This window comes from Poecilia latipinna, unplaced genomic scaffold (assembly GCF_001443285.1).
Source record: "Poecilia latipinna isolate Pla-1442-1.1 unplaced genomic scaffold, P_latipinna-1.0 Scaffold1744, whole genome shotgun sequence".
NCBI classification, from domain to species: domain Eukaryota; kingdom Metazoa; phylum Chordata; class Actinopteri; order Cyprinodontiformes; family Poeciliidae; genus Poecilia; species Poecilia latipinna.
The window spans coordinates 44,198-67,132 of record NW_015114360.1 but is presented as its reverse complement, the minus strand read 5'-3'; the positions used below and the strand labels follow the sequence as shown (position 1 = coordinate 67,132).

General features: G+C 40.7%; 1 protein-coding gene across 1 annotated transcript; it reads right to left on the bottom strand.

The window, feature by feature from the left end:
* Positions 1-522: 522 nt before the first annotated feature.
* Positions 523-19,879, bottom strand: LOC106964975 (sodium channel protein type 4 subunit alpha-like). Its single transcript, XM_015060800.1, has 31 exons — positions 19,663-19,879; positions 17,400-17,550; positions 17,178-17,315; positions 16,729-16,847; positions 16,236-16,322; positions 15,580-15,705; positions 14,496-14,584; positions 13,614-13,877; positions 13,376-13,439; positions 13,164-13,305; positions 12,853-13,056; positions 12,437-12,533; positions 12,093-12,322; positions 11,656-11,727; positions 11,214-11,315; positions 10,768-11,115; positions 10,447-10,609; positions 10,177-10,331; positions 9,301-9,373; positions 8,976-9,130; positions 7,731-7,904; positions 7,426-7,536; positions 6,182-6,457; positions 6,052-6,105; positions 5,011-5,148; positions 4,832-4,936; positions 4,239-4,509; positions 2,618-3,170; positions 2,388-2,532; positions 2,204-2,281; positions 523-1,193 (listed from the first exon to the last, which is right to left on the bottom strand). Exons 1-31 carry the CDS (start codon positions 19,740-19,742, stop codon positions 1,020-1,022), a joined length of 4,938 nt encoding a protein of 1,645 aa, XP_014916286.1. The 5' UTR covers positions 19,743-19,879; the 3' UTR covers positions 523-1,019.
* Between the last annotated feature and the right edge of the window lie 3,056 nt (positions 19,880-22,935).

Below are 22,935 nucleotides of genomic sequence, written 5' to 3'. Positions count from 1 at the left end.
GGAATGAGGAAATGACAACCGAGTGAAAAAACAGGAAGGAACGAAAACAGAGGATGGTGATTACTGGATGGAAAATGGGTGAGTGGTTATAATGGGCTACAGCTGCAAGGAAGACCAGGAACAGTGAGGAAACAAATGAGTGTGTCCCAACTCCAAAAGCAGAAAACCTTTCTCTTCAAGTTTCTATATTTTCAGTCCCACCAGCTTCCAGTTTTTGTCCATGAGGCAGACGTCCTGTCTACCTTTAAGACTAGGCTCAACACTTTCCTTTCTTTCTCCTGGCAGATTACTATGTTTTCTCAGCATCCACTCAGCTTGGTTTCCTCCTGTGGAAAAGTAGTTGTTCCTCTCTACTGTCACCACATGCTTGCTCAGAAGGAAGAAACGCTGCAACGTTAATGAATCAATACAATTGGCAGGGCTTCCTTGAAATCAACAGAAAGTAGACACGATGCAATGACTACAGATTCTCTCTCTTGCAGAAGGATGAAGGTAATTAAAAAAGACAAAATAAAACAATGGTTTCATATTCATGTTTATTAATTTCTGTTTTTATAAGCTAAACAGAAGCATAATAAAAGTACTAATAGTTTGGTGAGTATGTATTCTTTTGTGATGTTTAGGTAAAAATGAAGTGTGTTGCTCTTGCTTTGGTAGGATCAGTAACTCGTCCTCCAGAGGTTCTGCTAGCAGCTGGTTTGTGTTCAGATCAGCTGATCAACAGATGTGAGTTAGTCTGTTAGTTACTGACAAAGGGCCACTTTTAGACCCAGAACGTGTTAGAAAAACACAAGATTACATGAGAAGTATTGTCACTTCCTGTTACGAGGAAAACATGATGTCAGATAATCAAAGTAAACCCAAATGGAGAAGTGGAAAATGTCACACATTCCCGATAACGGCATTAGTAGAAACTGGATCAGTTTCTACTTCCATCAAGACAACACCACAGTGGACGACCGTCCCAGTTGGAAAGTTTCTCTCCAAACATTTCTCGGACAGGAGAAGTCGTCAAGTGCTCATTGGGAAGACACCAACATGCCTGTGGCTTCGTCCTCAGGCTTGTCTGGAGCTCCATAGGCCCCACCGGGTCGATTCTGCACCTGGTGCTTCCGGAACGCTCTCTGGATCACTGCTGCTGCTACATCTTCCTGTTTCCTCTGCAGGGTGCTGCTGGTTGTTTCATGAGACACCTGCAGCACAGAAGGGGGTCATCCCCGTGAGTCTCGGAAACACCTCCTATGTCAACCAGCTTCATGATGTTTTTATTTACACCTAATTTTCCCGAAACCCGTCCATGTAACTCATTTTTAGAGACAGGATTAAACTTTTCCTGGACTTCAGTCTGGCCTTCAAGTTTTCCTTAGAGAACAAAGGTTACCTCTCATGAAAGTGCTGTGTCTTTCTGGATGAATGTCGTCATTTGTCAACTATTTCCCACACAGTGAAAAGGCTGATTTCTAATTCTTTTAAGACGTTTCCTGCCAACTTCATTTTAAAGGCCTCAAATGGCTATTTGGATCTAACTATGGTGTTATCTCTCACTTCTACAGTCAGAAGTACCAAACTAAATCTCTGAGGTTCAGTCAGTGCACATCTGATTCAAAATGCTGAGTAATGATGGTCCACTGTTCTTCCTTTAAATCCTAACAACCCACCTCTTTTGAGGTGCCCTGGATTAGTAACTCGATGGGTATTTACTTGATAATTTTGACGACTGCATTTTATAAAACGTAATGTTTATTTTATGTCCCATAATTGGTGACTGTATGACTTGTTCCTGAGAATGTGCTACACAAATAAACCTGACTTTACTTCACTAATTATAAGCTTCAAATATGACGCGCCCACATGTAATTTAAGCCAATTGAAGAAGAATACAAATCTTGTGCTTATTACATTTTACAGAAAAAAACAAAATGTATTTCTTTAAGTTTTTATTTTTCTTTAGAGTGTTTCATTGATGTTAACTTACTATGTTAAAACATCCAAATTTCCAAATATGCCAGAAAAACACAAAAGCTTTTTTTTTATCCATATTTTTTCTCTCTCTTTTTTTCCCCACATGACAGAGTTCTGATTCTTGTGACCACTTCCAGTTGTGGATTAATAGGATAAAAATGTTAAAAAGTCTTATAGTGAACACTCACACATCATATGAAGTGCACAATTTAATTAAGCTAAAAATAAAATAAAAGAGAACCTTTGTGGTATTGTTGCCCATGAATTTCTTCTTCAGCTGGGCTTTGAGAGAGTCCATTTCCCTCTCTTCACCAAATGTCTGCAAGACAACAACAACAATCATAATAATATTAATCATCATCATCATCACCATCACCATCATCATCATCATCATCATCATCAAGAGTTGGGCCAGGTTGTGTCACCTGAGTCATGAGTGCTTTCAGGACATCCAGGCAGCAGATCTGGTCTCCCGGGAGCAGAGGCAGATCCATGTTGATCAACCGGATGTTGTTTGGCTTAGGAATCCTCAGCGGATCCTGGAGCGCATCGCAAAAATCTGACAGCTCACTGTGGAAAACAACAGAGTTCAATAATGACCAACAGAGATTGACAGGGTTTACTTGGGTCCAGGCTGCATCAGGGAGAGACTCACCTGTACTGAATGACCTGTGAGGCTTCAGGATCAAACTCTCTCCAGGTGTTGTAAAACATCTGCAGAACAACGGCGTCTTCAGCTTCCCTGCTGTTGAAGCTCTCCAGGATGACGGCAATGACGAGGTGGACCACCAGCAGGAGGTGCAGCAGGACGTAGGAGCAGAAGAAGATGACGCCTGCCGATAGGTTGGCCCAGTCCCAAAGTGGGACGACTGTGGGCGCAGAATATTTTGTGCTATTCCACACCAGAAGGGACCAGGCAGAGGACGGGCCGAAGAGAATCATACTGATCATGCTGTCCCCAATTGTCCCAAAGTTGATCATGTAAAAAATACGCATCCCAACAAAGGAGTAGGTGTACACCACAAGGAGGAAGAGGAGCCCGATGTTCATGAGGGCAGGAAGAGACATCATGAAGCCAGTGAGCAACATCTGTATCCTTCTGCCCAAACGGAAGAACGGGAGGACTCTGCTGACACGAGCCAACCGGAGAATAAAGAAGGCAGCCGGGCTGACAAAATATTTCTCCAATAAATCACTGAAGAACAAGCCTGAATGCAAAGAGAGAACAGTTTTAGTACTTTCCTCTAATTAAAGTTTGTTGGTTTTAAACCTCAAAAGATTGATGATAAAGAACATCTAACATGAGGTAATGATGTAATCACAGTCAGTCAGAGATAAAAAGATGAAAAATCTCAGAGACATTTTCAGTGAGAAGTCACAGCAGAGAAGACAGGTGGTTTCTCACTAGCAGAAACCTTCTAGCAGAACTGTTTAAACAGACATAATTTGATTCATAGTGATCTGTTTTCTTTAACATTTAATTGTTTAGGCATATCTAATTATAAAAATGTGTCAAATATTAATAACTGTACTGAGATTCTTTGCCAAAAAAACCCCCAATTTGACCCAGATTAAATCGCCTGCTATTGAACTGAAGTTTGATCAATCCTTTGTTTTGATAATTTAAATTTAAAATGTTGTACAACCAGGTGGATGTCAAATATTTGTTTTGCCCTTCCTTCAATAATTCATCTCGCCATCATTTAAAACTTGTGAACTTTATAGGACTTAATTTGTCTTGCCCTTTTGAATATGTGTCTATATAACAAGTTGTTTGTATTTTTTGTTTGTTGTTCACAAATTGTACAATTTTCCCCTTGATCAAAACCTGTGCTTGTGATCAATGACATTGACGATATATTATTGGGCTCCTTCAGAAGATACAATCTATAAATATATTAAATCATCCAATTTACTAGGGAGGTTAGTAAAGCAGCTACATTTATTTGGCAAGGCAGCCAGGAGACAACCTAGAAGATGAACTTAGAAAGTAATTCTTATTTTTGTTTGTTTGTTTGTTTCATGTGTAATCACACATTTCACAGCAAAATAAATCATTACAATAAAGCATGCTAGTAGATAATCTATGTAAAAAAAAAATAATAATCTTCAGGTTTTCTGTAGCTTCACTGTCTGTGAATACAGCATGTTATTACAGCAGCTAATTATTGGGAGCAGTTCTGCTTGAAACCACCCTGGAGATGCTCAAACATATACAGTCACATTATAAACATGTCAGAGATCTGAGGAGATCCCACCAGCTGCCTGTAACTCACCTAAGATCATAAAGATGAGGACTACAAAGTCCAGGATGTTCAGGCCGAAGCTGAAGTAGTGCCGTCTGAGAGCAGTGATCTTCAGGAAGAACTCGATGCAGTACAGAATTATGAAGACAAACAAAAACCACATCAAAATCTCTTGTCCCTGCTCAGACAGATCGTCTGAATCCATCATCATCACCACCGCGTTCACACAGATCAGCGCCACCACCAGGATCTCAAACAGCGGAGCGGTCACCAGGTCGAAGAGCCGAGCCTGGAACCGGTTCTGGTGACAAACAGGAGACAGGTAGCAGTCACTTCCCATTACTGCTAAAAGCCGATAAAGTTCAGGAAGCTTCACGGAAAGTGGAGCCCGGAACAGATCATTAGGTTATTTAACGTTTACTGTACTGGTTGGTTCTGGGGAAATAAAGTCGACGTCACACCAGGGACAGGCGTCAACAGTTTTAATGAGTTCAGGGTTACTCTGGGCTACAAATCTCATTTTTATTTTTTACATGCTGCTTCAGATGAAAGTCTTCCCTAACCCTGCAGATTTTAGAGCCTGCTAAAGCCTGGACTGTGATCTGAACACCATGTGACCTCACCATTGGGCGTGGAGCAGCTTTCTCAGGTGACTTTGGGAACATCTTCCTGACGGTGCCGTGAAACTTCAGCTGCTCCTCCGTCATGAAAACATGTTTTCCTCCAGCGTGCAGAAACACAGGGAAGACGAATTAATTGACAGAAACCAGGTAGCCATGGCAACCACTGTAATAAAACTTATCTTGTTGCTCAGCTGATGGAGAGCATCAACAAAGAACCTGATGAAGAGGTTGGCGCTGAAGAAGCAGTCAAAGACGATGAAAACGACAAAGTACAGGTACATGACCGGTTTGGACTCATATTCAGGCCGAATGTCCACCTACAAACAAGCACAGACCAGTAACAATACAATTCCCATTACAGTTACTGGTACCACTAATGAGACATTTATTAAGACCACTTCCAGCAGTAAAACACTTTGTAGAAAATTGGAATTTTTCAATTTAACCATAGATGTGCTTTGGAAGCTGTTTTAGTATCTTTTTTCCCCACAGCATTTAGAATATGAACAATATCAGAAGTTTTACTTTAGATTTAAAAATATAACCTATTAAAATAGGATTTTAGCTTTTATAAAAGTTTTTTTTGTTAAAACCATTACCATGTCCTGACAGTGTAATAAAAGATAGAAAATCTGAAAACAATTGATTTTCCTCTGCCTTCTCTCTCAGTGAAAACTCCAGAAATAAAGAGCCAGGAGGAGGGTCTTAGTGCTGTCAATCACTCTGGCGTACTTGCTGCCCATATGCTGCCCCTTTCTTTCTGCTACACTACAACTACATTGCAGCCTGCCATGAATTTTTGGGGGATAAAAGGTTTTCCTGGAACGGTACCTTATGAATGCATATTTAGCAGCGTGTTCATAAGGTTGATTGACATCGCCAAGACTCTCCTCCTGGCTTTGACTGGCCATCTTTCTTCACACAGCAATAGTAGCTCAGGGAGGAGAAGGAGCTCAATTTTTTCGCGACTCATCTGTCTCAAAAGAAACTGTCACAACATGCTGACAGTTTTAACAAATGTTTAAAAACATATTTTTATAAAGGTTGCATGCAGCTTTTAGAAAATATTGAATACTCGATGGTAAGGGTATTTTGAAGGTACTTTTTGCATAATTTTAGCTCGGCATGGGCCAATGCCTTACAGCACTGTCCACCATCTGCATGGCAGCAGACGGTGGAACTTGTCTCGACACAACAGTGCTGCCTGGTGGTGCACTGACCTTCGTGGAGTCCACAGCTGCATAGATTATTTCTTTCCAGCCTGTTGATGTGGCCTGCATCAGAGCACAGGTCTTCATTAGAAAAACATGAACTCACTTATAGGTAAAGCTGCTGGTTGAATCAACCGACCATGATCAGCAGAGAAAGTAAACCCATCCCCACGTGGTCAAAGTTGAAGTCATTGTACTTCCAGAAGATGTCTGTGGGGCTGCTGTCGTTGAGCTCATAACACTGCGACTTGTTATCCACTTCAAAGATTACGCTGCCGGTGTGGTTGGAACAGTAAGCAAACTTTCCTGCAAACATGTTCACTCCCAGGATGCTGAAGATCTGCCAGACAAACAGAATGACCAGCAGAGAGTTGCACATGGAGGGCGCGGTGGCCGCCATGACCCGAAGCACCACCTGCACGGAAAAAAGACGAGGAATCAGCCGGTGCTCAGACCAATCACAGCTGCTCTCTGTCAAGAAGGCTACTGGTCACTCAGTCGAGAGTCCTTATATCTGGAAATATTACCTGTCTATTGTCCTGTGTCTTCTCTATCCATCTTTCCATCTGTCTAACCTGTCTCTATGTCTAGCTAACTTGTCTTCAGGTGTTTGTGTCCATCTGTCTCCCCAGTCTGTTCATATGACCATTGGAGTCTGCAACCTTTACAATCCAAAGAACCACTTTTGTCCTCAGTATTTTGAACCACAAATATTACCTGACCTTAGAGAAAAATACGTCTTATATATATTTCTTAATAAGAAAATACAAGGGAAACCATTTTATTCATATTTTTAGGGTTTTAATATAAAGAAAATCATAACACCTTTTCGAAAAGATGATGGCTACATTTTCTTAAATGGGATGGTTGATATATGCATGTAGTATCAGCCACATAGCAAGAAAAATAGAACTTGATAAAAATTATTGGTACTTTTAATCTCATTTTGTTGTGAAAATTAAATGTAATTATCCCATAAAAAACTGACAAATATCTACATTTGTTACTACATCTAGTTTTACAACTTTAGTTGTTTCTTTATCACTTTTAGTCAAATTTCTTAAGAGCCACTGGGGAACATCCAAAGGTCCAGTTGTGGCTCCGGAGCCACAGGTTGCAGACTTCTGGTCTAGCCTGTCTCTGTCCCTTAATCTGCCTTGCAAACTTGTCTGTCCATCTGATTCTTCTGTCCATCTGTCTCTCCTGTCCATCTCATCAGATCTGCCTCCAGTGTTTGTCTGTCCCTCTTTTCAGTCTGTCCAGTTGTCTTACTATTTTGTTTGAAAAGTAAATCTATCCATCTCTCTCCAATAACCGATTGTCCTTTATCCCGGTCAGTCTTTCTAACCTGTCTTTGTTCAGAGGTCATGGTGTCTGTCTCACCCTCATGCCTTTGAAGCGAGATGGGACCCTCAAGGTCCTCAGCGCCCTCAGGGTCCTCAGGTATGCAGCGGAGTATCCCAGCATGACACCAACCGAGCTGAACAGAGACACCTGAGGACAAACATACCTGCTGATGACATCATGGTACAGGTGAGCAGGAAGCAGCAGTTTAGGTTTCTGTTGCCGTTGTGTTAGTGGGATGATTCGTCTGTCTGCACGCCAAATCATAAACCATTACTGTTGGTGTTCGTGTCAGCACAGCTACAACCACCAGAGCCAGAGTAAAAATGTGTTTACGCTCTTACGTCTAAGATGAGGAAATCGAGCCAGCACCAAAAGCTGCTGAAGTATTTTCTGAATCCAAAAGCAGTCCACTTGAGAAGCATTTCCATCAGGAACAGGAAGGTGAACACCTGGTCTGCTTTGTCCAGAACCATCTGCAGGACTGACCAGTGGAACAGCAGTGTGTCTTCTAATGCCTGAATGCAAACAGACTTGTGGTCATTCGCTACAGGCGGCTGGTCCTGTCGCCACATCATCATTGGGTGCATTTAGACTTTCAATGTTTTTATAACCAATTTGTGCATGTATTTTAAATGAAGACCCTCTTTACATGGGTCTAGGTGCAACATGGCTGTAACACATGGGAATGCAAGGTTGATGCATGGCTTAGGGATAAGATGTGGGAAAATGAAATATGGGTAAAATATGGGGTGTGACCAGGATGTAAGCTTTGCAGTTTCAATGTGGGGGAAAAGCATGGTATTCCCAAATGGGGGATCTAAAACAAAGGTACAACATATTCATAGATCATTTCTGTACAATGCAGGGGTCAAACCAAAGTCAGAGGTTTGACATTGGGGTACGATGTGGAGTTGAGACATAGGGATGAGAAGTTACAACCCAAGAAATGACATGGAGTCAAGACATGGGATATAACTAAGAGTATATCAAACCTAATGTGTTGTTAAGACACAGGACGGATATAACATGGGTACAAAGTGGCACACCCCATTCTATTAGCACACTAATTAGCTATTTACTGAGTCTGAACAGACTACATTGAAAGCTACTGTTGAGTGCACTTCTGACCTTAATTGAGTGAGCTCTGCTCTCAATGACCTCACTAAAGTTTTTGAACAAAGTTTTTAGCACATTTAATTTCAACATCAGCATTGATTAGCAGAACTGCATAAAAATGTGAAGGAAAATTGGATGAAAAACATCTAAAAGCCAGTCAGAGGCTGAATCACAGCTGAGGAAATGAGACCTTAGCTCTGATCATGGGACATTTGTATTGTAATGTTATTCTGCTTCACCTTTTCACTTTCTCTGCTTAGTATTCACAGCCCTTCACTTTTTCCACTTTTTGTTTGTTACATCAAATTGTATTTAATTAATCCACAAAATTCTAAACACAAATACCGCACTATGACAATGTGGGGAAAAATTTAGAGATTTTAACAATTCATTAAAAACAGAAAAGCATGTACTGACGGCACGAGCCAATATGATCTGATTATAAGTGGACATGTTGTGCTTATGTTTACCAAAGCAGCGCTGCTCAGCAGGATGATGAAGATGATGAAGATTTCAAATAATCTGTGTTGTACGATGAGGAGACAAGCCTTCCTGAACTTATACCACCCCCTCCCTGCTCCCTTGGACGTGTCTATGTTCTGGATCGGACAGCAACTATAACAAACTGAAACGCAAAAGTATCGATCACCTAATCCGCACCTGTTGTCCCGATCACTTCACAGAAGCATGTAACATTTAAGTTTATCCTGTTAAGGAATGAAGAAGACAACACCGCATGTTTAAAGATACATTTTTACTTAAAATATCAGATTTCTGCACCACTGGTGGACATACTTGCACAGCAGCAATCTCCAGGTGAGTTTTCTGTCTTATTTTTGTTGTCCTGAAGCTTCTGCACATCACCATCCTGCAGAAACCCACACAGATTCCCACATTGATGTTAAACTGATTTATTAAAGACAAAATGTTGAATGTGCTGAACAATTTATAGAACAAATAGAAAAACAGTATGGACAATCCTGTACATAGACGTATTGTTTTGAACTCGGATGATTATGTTGTCTGATGCTTCAGCGCCTGGTGTGGTCGACCATGACAGACTAAGGAGAGCAATTACGCTAAGAAAGTCACAGAACTGAAAATCTGCTTCTGTGACAGTCTGATGCATCTGAGGTATACGAAAAATTCACATGTCCTTTCCCCTCAGCTCCTTTTAGGCTTTATAACCACCGCTTCTCCCAACAAACTTGGTAAATGTTTACAACCTGTTATTTGCAAGGTTTTCCATTTTTCCAATTAAAAGGAGAACACATGCTTCTCCACTTTTAGTTTATCTCCTTTGGTTTCCTATATAAGTCAAATATGAATTAAAATTCTTCAGTAGAGAGAATTTTAATGAGGTGCTCTTGTCCATTGACTTTCTGAGAGTAGAATAAGGGGCAGGTTGTTCGGGTGTCAAAATCCTCTCTCCTGTGACTGTGGCTCTATCGGTAGTATAGTCTCCTTGTGATCAGAAGGTTGTAGGTTCAATTCCAGCTTTCTCCTTCCACATGTTGACACTTGAGAGTAAAGTGCTTTGAGTGGTCAAAATGATTGGAAAAGCGCTATATAAGTTCAGTCCATAAACCAGCTGCTTTAAAATGTTGATCCTATGATCTGTAAACAGGCTTCAATATGGAAAACGTTACACAAGTATAATGTTTTACTCACCTTCTGCTTCTTCTCTTCATTGTTTGTGTCAGCTTGGATTTTCAATTCGTTCCCTGGACACCCGCTGACTTCCACCACGCTCGAGTCTTTGACTGAGTCATTACTGACAAGAGTTAAAGCCAGATAGTCCTGTCTGTCTTTGCTCTTTGACTCAACTGTTGGGGGAAATTATGCAGATGACCCTCAGTGCTTGAACACAGACCTCAGAAAACCAAAGTTTACTGTGACACCACAACAATCAGGAACCATTGAAGAAAATAAGAAACTCACCTTTCTGATCGGTGTCAGCATTGGTCTTTTTTCCTGTCAGAGCCCTGAAAGACTCCAGGATCCAGGATCTAGCATGACGTTTATTAGGTCCTTGTCCTGCTGCAGCGCCTGGTTTACTAGTACAGGATGGGCTCAAGAGCAGATAGAGAAACAGATTCACCACCTGAAACAAACCCAGGAACACAGACACACTCTAAAATGTGACAGGGGGCAAATGAAACCTGGAGCAACCAGCAGAAGAACCACCGGCATTGTCACTGATCTGTTTGTGCAGCTAATTATTCTTGGCACTTTGTTAGATTTGTTAGAACAGAGACTCACCAGGAGGTTTCCGATAAGCACAACCGCCATGTAGTAGATGACACAAAGGCCCTTGTTGGAGATCTTCATGCAATCCCACATGCACTCAATCCACTCGCCACTGAGGACTCTGAAGACGAGCAGGAAGGCATGGGGAAAGTCCATCATGTGCCAGCGTGGAAGCTCGCAGCGGGAGGAGAGCATGCAGACATTTTCTTGATAATTCTGCCGAAAGAGCTGTGTGCCGACCACGGCAAACATGAAGACCACGAAGACCAGAACCACACTGAGGTTTCCCACTGAAAACCAGGTAATCTTCATCAGCATGCGCAAGGCGGGCCACCAACGACCCAACCTCAGTGGCCGCAACTGGACGGAGAGGGCAGCAACAGGTCAGAACAGATCAGCGGGGGGGAAACGTATTTATTTAACACCGATGATGGTGGTGATGCCACCATCATACTGACCAATGTCACTGAGCGCAACAGAGTCAGACCCTCGATATCAGCCAGGAAAAGTTCCAACAGACTGAGGATGACGATGATGAAGTCAAAGATGTGCCAGCTCACCTGTAACCATGGCGATAGATTCAACAGCACCATTACAAACACCTTACGTAAAAATCACAAACTGCATGTAAAGGACGAGGTTGTGACCAGACTCAGAATAAAACTTCCACCATTCAGCTGTCCAGCTACCAGTCAGTGTTTGGTGATAAGAAAAAGAATAATAATTGGATTGAATTAACAAAAATATACATGCATGGCAGCTCTGAGTTTCCAAAGAGCTTGATACAGAAACTTCTATTAGAAAAAAGAAGTTTCAGTATCAAGTGAGGTCTGGGAATTGATGTTGACAATGTTGGACTGATATTCAACAAGAAGGTTTAATTTTATTCACTTCTCTCACCTTGAAGTAGCCTTTAATGCCCAGAGCCAGAACTTTGAGGAGAAGTTCGGCTGTGAAGATCGCAGTGAAGACCTGGAGGTCAGAGATCAAAGGTCAGTTTGAACCCATCTTCTCATTAGCTTAGGTATCTAGCGAAAGAGGGGCATAACCTGGATCAGAAGCACATTTGGTGGGGAAAACCAGTGTAAAACTGTACTAAACCTGACTGAAACTACTAAAATTAATATGGAACTGAACAGAAACTGTGATGACACGAAAACCTTAGTCAAGGTGGACTAAACCTGCCTGGAAACAGAACTCAAACTAGCCTAATACGGCACAGAAAAGAAACAAAAACCATAAAAATAGAGTGAATTGAAAATCATGCAAAAGTGACACTCATGTGCTCCAAAACTGGACCAAATATCAAATAAATCCCGTCTGTCTGTATCACTAACCAGATGCGAATTGGCCAGCTTCCATTCAAAATCCATCGTCATTCTATGATGTTCCATGGCCATGAAGACATTGTTGATGATGATGCAAACAATAATTCCCAGATCAAAGAACTGACTCAGGACAAACGGGCGAAGCTTCAGTTTGAGCCATTGGGAGCAGATGCAGCATTCACCCTGCAGGATTCTGTCTGCGCAGGAGCAGCAGGAAGGCTGGACCTCGTCCTTAGTATCTGAAGCACAAAGGTTGCAGTAAGACCTGCAAGAACTGTGAGTTTGTAGACTCAAGTCCATAACCTCCTACATCTGAAAGGTCACTGCGCTTATCTGAAGCAACCGTCATTTACCTTCCACAGTGACGTTCTCCTGATCGAGAGTCCTTGCTGCTGGTTTCTTCTTCTGTGGTGAGTCATGTTCTTCCAGCAGCTCCGCTTCACCAGTGGCCTGTTGACCGAGGAAATGTTCATTAAATATACGTGAACGAACCAGATCCCTGTTTATACTGTTAACATATGCTCTGCACGCATCGTTTGTTGTGACACAATTTATTTCAGCATTGAATGAAGACATTTTTTTTTGTATCAACAGCAAATGAGACACATGGCCCAGGAGAGGTGAGCAATTACAACAAAAATAATTGCACAGCTGAATCAAAGGCAAATGTTAAGTTTGTAATTTTTGAGCTGGAACAACGGCAGGTGGGAAATTGGAGAAGGTAGGAAGCCATTCATGCATAAGCAGCCAATGAAAAAGAGAAACTCACCTCACTGTCCTCTCTCTTCTTCAGCACCTTCACAATCCAGCTAAACTCTTCTTCTGTCTTTTTGGCCTCAGCAGCCTCAGCCTTTTCCTGTTTCACCAGCGCTATGGCAACCGCTGCCACAGAGAGGCTGACCACCAGGAAACATCCAGGGAAGAAGATGAGCACAAACACACTAATATTGGCTTTACCTGCTGCTTGCAATGTCTGAGGGATGACAGGGCAGTTGTATGGGTTAGACATGGAAGATTACAACAAAAAGAAGCTCAGTGGACCAGACCCAGTTTCTCGATTGGGATTAGTTTGGTCCTCACCAGCTGCAGCAGGACGTCCAAGAGGTCCTGCATCGCGATCCTGACCACAGTCAGTAGAGACCAACCGAACGTGTCAAAGCTGGTAAATCCATAATCTGGGTTCCTCCCTGTCTTTATGCAGATGAAACCCGTTGGGCAGCGTCTGAACACATCATCACATGCTGTTACAGCTGTTACATGCTTCTGAAAAAGCTGCAGTTGTGTTTACAGACCTAGAATCTGAGGAGTTCCCACATAGCATAAGGTCAGACTGACCAGGCATGAAATTAAGGTTTTCTGCCAGACAGAGATGTGAACTTTGATTAGTGTAATGTCCAATGAGGGTGTTGCGATCGTTCCAGAAAAAAAAAAAAAAAAACACAAGCCAACAAACAAACAAAGAAACATCTGAAAGATTATAAAAGTGCTTTGACAAACCTAGACAGATGAGAATTTCAGATGTCATCTTACCTACATTGTTGATATAATCCTCAACAACAAAGTTGTCATAGAAATTAATTGTCACGTTGTTGGTGAGGAAGTACTCGGGTTGCTCAGTGGTCGGTGTGTCCATCATTCCCGATGGAGAAGAATTGACACATTTATGCTTGAGGACACCCATGAAAACCTGCATGCCAAGCAGCGCTAAGAAACTCAGGACGAACACCGTCAGGACCGTGGCAACAGCCAGCCACTTCAACGACTGGACAAGTCCTTCAGCTGTCTTCTTCAGACCTGGCGTTGGAGCACACAGGGACATCTGCTGTGACATCAAATGCACTCCTGACGCTTCTCGCATCCGACACGCTCTCACAACACACAAACACTGACGCATATTGGCAATGACAGATCTCCACATCCTGACATGCACAGGGTGCCTCTCCTGATTCACTCACACTAACGCCGATGCACACTGACTAAACTAAACCAACTCAGATTGACCCTTGTTCACACAGACATACTGGCACATTATTTTCTTTTTTTTTTTTTATCCCATTCAGACAATGTATCAGTGTCTACCGATTTACATTAGCTAACCTAAACCTGAATCCTAACTTTCACCAACATACGCACAGCCCTAATTCAAATTCACTTCACACAATTTAGACCAGGGGTCACCAACTCCAGTCCTCAAGGGTGAGGGAATTCAGACATTTTGGAGCAGAGGTGAATCTAAAAGTTGCAGGATGGTAGCCCTTGAGGACTGGAGTTGGCGGCCCCTGATTTAGACTAACCCTCATGCTGAAAGACATTCACTTTCCATCACATTAGAACTGGACTTTATTCGTAGTTTTGATGATTTAAGCAACTATATCTAAAAGGAAGTTCTATAAAGGTAACAAAAACACTCACCTGGCAAGTAGCTGAAGAGCTTCAACACACGAGAAATCGTTTTCAAAGCAGCAAACTCCCTCAGTCCAACAGACAACGCAATACCAGATCTAAAACACAGACACCTTCATCATAAACCATCATCATAATGAATAAACTTGCTTTTCTCTGCGCCTACACCCCCTGTTCAGAGGCGACCTCTGATAAATAGTCACAGGAAGTTCGACGAAGGTTTGCTGAGTTGCTCTGAGGTTGCAGACAGGGATGCACTCTGCCAGTGGTTTCATGAATGTCTTGACTGCATGTGTGACTAATCAGAACTGATGTAATGTTATACTTTACAGTAGATCCTCACTGCATAACCATCAACATCTACAACACATGTGTCAAACTCAAGGCCCGGGAGCCAAATCTGGCCTGCTGTAGCTTTTTATGTGGCCCTCTAAACTCTAAATTACATCAACAAGTCCCCCCCAGTTTTTTACAAATACGCAAAATTTACACAAAATCAACAGATCCCCACATTTTTTTTCTGATTTTTACTGCAGATTTTTCTTAAAAGTGGCCAAAAGCATTGGGTTTAACTGACTGCTGCCTCAGACTTACTTAATGTCAAGTTATAGTCCGTGATTTATAGGGAGAGTAATAAAAAGTCACATTTAACGTCAAATATTGTCAAAAATTTCTTACAAATATTTCTAAATTGGCATAAAAAATTGTGATTTTGATTGCAAAAACCCCCACAAAATCAATCTCTAAAAACTGGATGAAAAAATTATCATTACTATTTAATTTTCAGAAACACTAATTGAATGCTGAAATAAACAACTATTTATTGATATTTTAACAGTTCAATGATTTTATCAATACATTCTGGCACAACCGGCCCTTTAAGAACACTGAGATTTTTGATATGGCCCAAAATGAAAATGAGTTTGACATTCTTTGAAAAAAATTGGGTTCATTTGAGTTACATTTAACTTTACTTTGTGACTAATTAAGTATTTTTTAATTAAACTGAATTATTTCAGGTATTTATCGAATCCTTTTTAGGTGTGTGTCAGGTGAGTGTATCTCATCCATGTGTGTGTATTATTGTCTTTACGCAGTGATGTTGAGGACATCCAGCCAGTTCCAGGGATCTCTGAGGAAGGTGAATCGTCCAAAGCAGACGCCTCGCGACAAAAGCTTCAGGATGACCTCACCAGTGTAGATAATCATGAACACATACCTGTCCGCACACAGGCGATGTAAAACAAAAATATATAAAATATAACCGTTTTTAGAGAGTCTAAAGCTACAAATACGAGTAGGAAAAGTTTTATTCAGACTGATTGTGACTTTAACCCAGCTGATTCCACATTTTCTCTTATCTCAAAGGATTAATAGGAATCACAACATACTTAAGGCAGGGGTTTCACAGCACAGAACTTTAACAAAATGCACAAAGAAGCCATTAAATCTGTCAATAACTACAGATTCACAAATATCATTTGCTATTCTGAGTTCACATTTAAAAATTAGTTCATTTGTTTAGCTCTTTCCAGATTATTTCACAGTTTCCTTTGGCTTCAGATACATTTTAAAATGTGCGTGTTGTTTTTAACTTGCCTTTGAAGAACCTATTTCAATCTTTAAATAGCTTACAATTTTTATATAACTGATGTTTCAAATATTTTATTTCTATTAAGTGCCATGGGTGGGACTGGAAGAGCAACAGCCCACTTATGTTGGCGTCTGTTTGTGCCACTCTATACTCACTCCACGTTTCTGGCCCACAACATGTGAGCCATTGTCATGGAAACACAATTGGTCAGAATCGTCAGGATGAAGAAGAGGCTGAATACAGTGTTTATGTTAAGAAAATGTAAATATGTTACTAAAATAGCACAAACGCACAGTAGAACAAGCAAAACTGAAGCAAAAATACATGAATTTAGCACAAAAACAGACAAAACAAAGCATACCATAACTGGGCAAAAAACATACAAAACTAGGACAAAAACACATAAAAAAAACCCACACAAAACCACAAATCCATAAGTAATCAACACCAAATACACAAAATCAAGCGAGAGAAAGCACAAAATCAACATATCAAATACAAGAAGCAACTGAAAAAACACCAGCCAGGGCAAAACCCGCCAAAAGCATTTAAACATTGAGCAACAGTATCAAAACACACAATAGTCAGAAAAGACAGAAAACCAAACAAAAACGAGGTGAGGGATCTGGTTTTGGTTGTGAAGGATATGGGTGAAGGAGGATCCTGATGGCGGAGGATCTCAAACAGTTGAATGGGCTGAGCAGGTAACAGGCCCGATCAGCATTAAACCTGTGGATGAGCTTCGTTTTACAGATGACGATGAAGGTCTGCGGAAAATAATGTCAAAGTAAATTCAACACACTCAGACGACTGACATCATGTCAATGACAATAAATCTGTTATATGCTGTGCACGTCTTATAGGTGATTTAAAATGGTCAGCCATTATCAGACAGATGCTGACTGATTGTTGCACGGTTGGGTAAACACAATTTTCTTGTAAATTCAAAGACATGTTTGGTTTGGTTAGTTTGATGTAAAACCAGTTCCATCCTTATCGTCAGCTATCCAGGACCCAGAATAACATTTAACAAGTGATTTATTTATTTATTTTTATTTATTTATTTTTGCCCTCCAGAAATGAGAAGTGAGACAAACCTTCTGTGATTGGTAGAACGGATCCAGATCCTCCAGAGGCGTGCTGAGAAGCTCTGGGGACGGGTGCCCGTAAATAAAAGGGAGAGGTTTCCCTGCCTGCAGGTGACTGGCTGGTTTGCTCTGGTCTTTCTCTGGCTTCTAGCATGAATTCAGGTAGTCAGAGTTGGAGTTTCTCCAGGAGGATCCGTTTGCTCTAATCGATAGTTGAATGTGCTCTTGTACCTTTTTGTTCTTCTCTGCTTCTTGTTGGATCTCTTCCAACGAGGCTGGCGTGAAGCGCCTGAAGACCTCCACGCCAACAGGGGGCAGCAGAGATGTCATCCTCTGGTTTTGTAGCTCCATCCGAACTTCGTGGTTGCCATGTAACTGGTTTCTGTGGGGACATTACAAAGCATTAACTTTAAAACTGTGTGAGAGAAGAGCATCAATGTAGTTTGGTTCAAATGTTGAGTCAGGTAGTAATACTAGACGACATTCGCCTTCCCTTAATAACAAGACAAGTAAACACAAATTGTATCATTTCTGTGTTTAACTGAGGATGTTATTAAGAGAGAATAAATCCTACCTGACCCTGTGTGAAAAAGTGACTGCCCCCTAAACCTAATAACTGCACTGCTAAGAGCAACAACTACAATCAAGCGTTTGCGATAACTTGCTGGGAATCTTTTGTAGATATGGATGAATTTTTGCTATTCATCTTTTCTGTGTTGATCTAATTAAGCAACACTGGACGTTTTGAGCACAAACTACCTTTTTAAGGTCATGCCACAGTGTCTCAATAGGATTCAAGTCAAGGCTTTGACTAGGCCACTCCAAAATCTTTGTTTGTTTTTTGTCAGCCATTCAGAGGTGGGCTTGCTGGTGTGTTTTGAATCATTGTCCTCCTGTAGAACCCAAGTGGGATAGATTTTGAGGTCAGAATTCATGGTTCCATTTAGCAAGTCTTCCTGGACCTGAAGCAGCAAAACAGTCCCAGAGCATCACACCACCACCACCATGTTTTACTGTTGGTTTTGATGTCCTTTGTCACTTTAGAGATGCAATAGGACACACACCTTTCAAAGCCTTAAACTTTTTGTCTTGTCAGTTGACAGAATGTGGCACAGGCCCCCCAAAACCACATGCTAGTGTAGCCAATCCACAGAAGGATGGATTAATTTCTGTGTTGGATCATTTTATTCACATTAGCGTAAAGCTGGAGAATGGAAATGTTCTACGATTGCTTCTCAGTAGCTGATGATGAAACAATGAAAAGGAAGAAAGCTCAGTGACTGCTCAGACTCTCAGACCTCGCCTGGCCAACTTCTACCAACGCACCGCTGACAGTTTCTCTGCAGGACTGGAGCTGTTCTGAATTATCTGCGGTCCTCCCTGCACTTAGGTGAGCTTCCATTCCTCACATCCTGAAAACGTGCTCCACATCCGTCTGTCTCCCCTCGGGGTGCGAATGCGCTCCACAAACAGGCTGCAGAACAGACTGTTCCCAGAAGTCAGCCAGAGCATAAATTATAGTTTTCCAGATACAAATTTGTTAATTTTTCTGTCTATTTTTTTTGCAGCTTTTATATTTGATAACAAAGCATCCCCACACACTCTGTGCTCCAAGGTTCCCATCCTGTTTTAACACTGCACATCTGAAAACACTTTCCGTTTCTTTGTTCTGCAGGATTTTAGATGTGATCCGTTTCAGGCGAACTGTTTTGTCTGTTCTGGGTGTGACTGATTTGCTGTCATTTTCTTGATCCTTTACCAGCAAAAGCGCAATACTGAGAGCCCAAAGTGGGGCCCCATCACAGGCAGATAATGAGGGAAACCCAGAGAGCAGGTTCAATCAATCAATCAATCAATCAAATTTTATTTGTATAGCACATTTCAGAAGCAAGGCATTTCAAAGTGCTTTACATAAGTTTAAACAGTGAGAAAGAAAAATAAAAAGTAATAAAAAGATAAAAAGAAAAGATAAAATCATTCTGTTGGACTTCCTGTCCATTCAAGTTATATGATCTATGCAGACCTTCCATTTCTTAACACGGGTATTAGCCAGGCCCCGCAGCCTAACTGGACAAGGCCTCCAGCCTTGCAGCACCAGGCTCCGTCCGCCTGTTTCGCGAAAATTTTGCGCTAGGACTTTCGCTGTCCTACGCGGATTTTGTGCATTAATTGGTTACCTGTTAGAGTCTAGAATTTACAGGGTTTTATATACGCGCAATGACCCCCAGTCACTCGCAAATACATTGAAGGCATCAATTGCCATAAGCAACTCTAAACAGGTGGGTTTTAAGTTGAGATTTAAAGGCACCCAGTGTTTCAGCTGTTTTACAGTTTTCTGGAAGTTTGTTCCAAATCCGTGGCGCATAGAAACTGAATGCTGCTTCTCCTCATACCAGCAATATGGGAAAGATGACATGATGATGAATTCGGCCTCCAGAGTTTAAGGTTCTTCAAAGCAGAACGGAGCAGAGAAAGTTTCTGCAGACGGACTCACCTCTGGGAGGGGGTCAGCTGTGTTTTCATCAGATGCTCAGCTTGCTGCAGCCTGCTGCTCCAAAACTCAAACCAGGACATTTTCCACAACTTAGTCCTGATCAGTCTCCGTCTCACTGTCCCGGTTCGTCCATCCCGGCTTCTTGGTTTCCTGCAGCTGTTCTCCTCTACGAGCCTTCTAGGGTCTCTACACTTTTCAAACAGGACTCTTGTTTTTCTGTGTGTGGGAGGAGCTTCTGAAACCCCAAGTGTGAGAAGCTCCTCTACATCAGTGTGGTTCCCAACAGTGGCCCTCAGGGCACAACGCGCTACATGTTCCAGGTGTTTCCCGGCTCCAACACACCCAAACTAAATTACTGAATTAGTAACTTTTACTAACCTGCAACAATCAGAACCTATCCAGGCTCTTAGTTCATAGTTAGACTAAACACTAGAGCTCAAACACAGAGAATATTTAACAGAATCCATTATTTTACATCACTTGGATCAGATGCAGCACTGAAATCTGTTAATGAATTTAGTAAAACATTGACAGGTAGTTTTAGTCAAATGTTTAAACTAAAACAGGAATGAAAAGTCTTATAGTTCTGTTTCAGAAATGATTTTGCAGCTCTTTTTATTGCTTCGCGTCCTCCAACCTCAAAGATGCGGTACTGCAAAAACCTGCTCAGTAATTATAAGTTCAATAGCCGTAATCCTGTCAAACATTTTCCCATGAGTTGAGAGAGCGGTACAAGTTTGACATGCAGGTGTTTTTTTTATTATTCATAACATGCTAATAAAATATGTTTTATGTTTTAAAACAATTTTAGAATCCTTTCACAATATTTGAATAACCTTTAAGAGATGCCCGATTCTTTTTCTAGGCACAGTTTTAAAAAAAAAAATCTAAATCATTCCAGGGGTATGAATAATTTTTGGCTCAAATCAAAAGCAGAAAAACATTCCTCGGTTTGTCCTTAGAATATCGAATAACCTCAGAGGCAACAATGTTGAAGAAAACTCAGGTTCTCTGTCCTGTTTGATTTATTAAAGTTCCTCCTCGTCACGTTATTGTCGTCTTATGTAAGCAGAACGGTCAGAGACCGGAGTTAGAACCACATGGTGAAGCTCTTTAGCAGCTTCGACATCTAAATGTTCATCTAAATCAGATGTGAGGATATAACTCCCATGTTTGATCCTGGACTGGAGTGCGTCGGGTTCATGATCAGTGATTGGTCAAGATATTGAAAGACTTTTTATTTCAAAGCTAAAAGAAGTTCAGATCGAGTTACTTTACGATGTGTTCAAAGTCAGTCTTTAAGGGTCGGTATCCTGCGTGCTTTCCATTCTCTCTCTGGTTCAACACCTGGATCAAATGATGGCTTGTTAGGCCTCTGCAGAACATAGACATGCTGAGGAGGGACAGAGCTAAAGCATGTTCTCTGACCGAGAGGTTTTCCAGATACAGACTTGATGTTTATGTCAGAATTGTGCCTTGCCCTTTAAAGACTTGTGAACAAAAGGAGACGAAATTTGATAGGAAATTACCCCAAGGAATGTGGGCTGCTTTCAAAAATAATTCCCAGATTCATAGGCACGACCAACTGAGGCCCATTGAGTCCCACAGCAACGCTCCGATTCGACGGAAACGTCTAACTTGAACACTTCTAGCTCTGTCAGAGGGCCTAAGGAAAACACATCCTGTTTTTATGAAATCTGATACAGACACACACAGATCGACCGAATGTGATTGAAGCAGACAGTGTTTCTTTTGTTTCCCCAACAGAATTCCTAATGGATTACACATTTCTTTGAATTAGAGTCTTTGTGAGGATCTGCAACGAGGCTCAGAGTGAATTTCTTCAGAAAAACTTAAAAGATGTTACACAACTTACACAACTGCTGTCTTTTTCTCCATTTCCAACTTCTGGAATATATTTTCTCCTATTTTCTGAGCCTAAAAATGTTGCATAGTGACTATAAACATTCTAAATCTGATATTTTAGACAAAAGCTGTTTTAAAATTACTGGATAGCAATAAAACCAACATTAAGGAAACATGGAATATTTTGAATAGAGTTATTAGAAAATTTTCTAACGTTAACAACTATCCACACTATTTTATAGATAATGAACGGAATATTACTGATTTGAAAAGTGTAGTCAATAAATTTAATAGTTATTTTGTTAATATAGGATCTCAATTAGCAGGAGAAATAACGACTACAAATACTGTAACTCAGCAATATCAAATTGAGAATAATCCCAGCTCCTTCTATATTCATCCTGTTTTAGAAGAAGAAATCATAAACACTGTGAATAAATGCAAAAATAAAACATCCACTGACTGATGATTTGGACATGAACATTTTTAAAATAGTAATTAAAGGAATTTCTAAACCTTTAACTTATATTTGCAATTTATCATTTCAAACGGGATCATTTCCCAACAAAATGAAAATAGCTAAGGTCAAACCAATGTATAAAATTGGCAATAATCACCTTTTCACTAATTACAGGCCTGTCTCTCTTCTCCCTCAATTTTCTAAAATCCTGGAAAAGCTCTTTAAGAAAAGAGTGGAAAAATTCATAGAGAAACATTCATTACTTAGTAGCAGTCAATATGGATTTAGAGTAAATTGGTCAACAACGTTGGCCGTAATTGACTTAATAGAAGAAATAACCAATGCCACAGATAGTAAGAAACTGGCAGTAGGGATATTTATAGATCTAAAGAAAGCTTTCAATACAATAAATCATGAAATCCTACTTAAAAAATTAGAACGTTATGGAATTAGGGGAGTAGTTTTGGATTGGATGAGGAGTTATTTAATGAGCCGAAAACAATTTGTGAAATTGGGAGATGTGGAATCTGACTGGCAGGAGACGGTCTGTGGAGTACCACACGGATCAGTATTGGGACCACTTTTATTTAATCTTTACATAAATGATATCAATAAAGTGTCCAATGTATTAAAATTTATCTTATTTGCTGATGACACAAATATTATAGCCTCTGGCTATAATATTCAAATTTGAAAATTTGAATATTTTCAAATTTCAAATTTAAAAAATAAAAAATAAAAAATAAAAAAAATTTAAAAATTTTTTTAAATATAAATGTTAAGATTCTCAAACATGCAAAGCCTTGTATCTAATGCCGATGCCATCCTGAACACCTTTGTGTCTCTATGTCTCCTCCCCCTCTTGATTCAGCAGCCAAACACAAAGACACGTCTGTGAATAAACTTTCTGTTTTGCTGAGATTTTAACAGTCAGCCAAGCTGGGAAG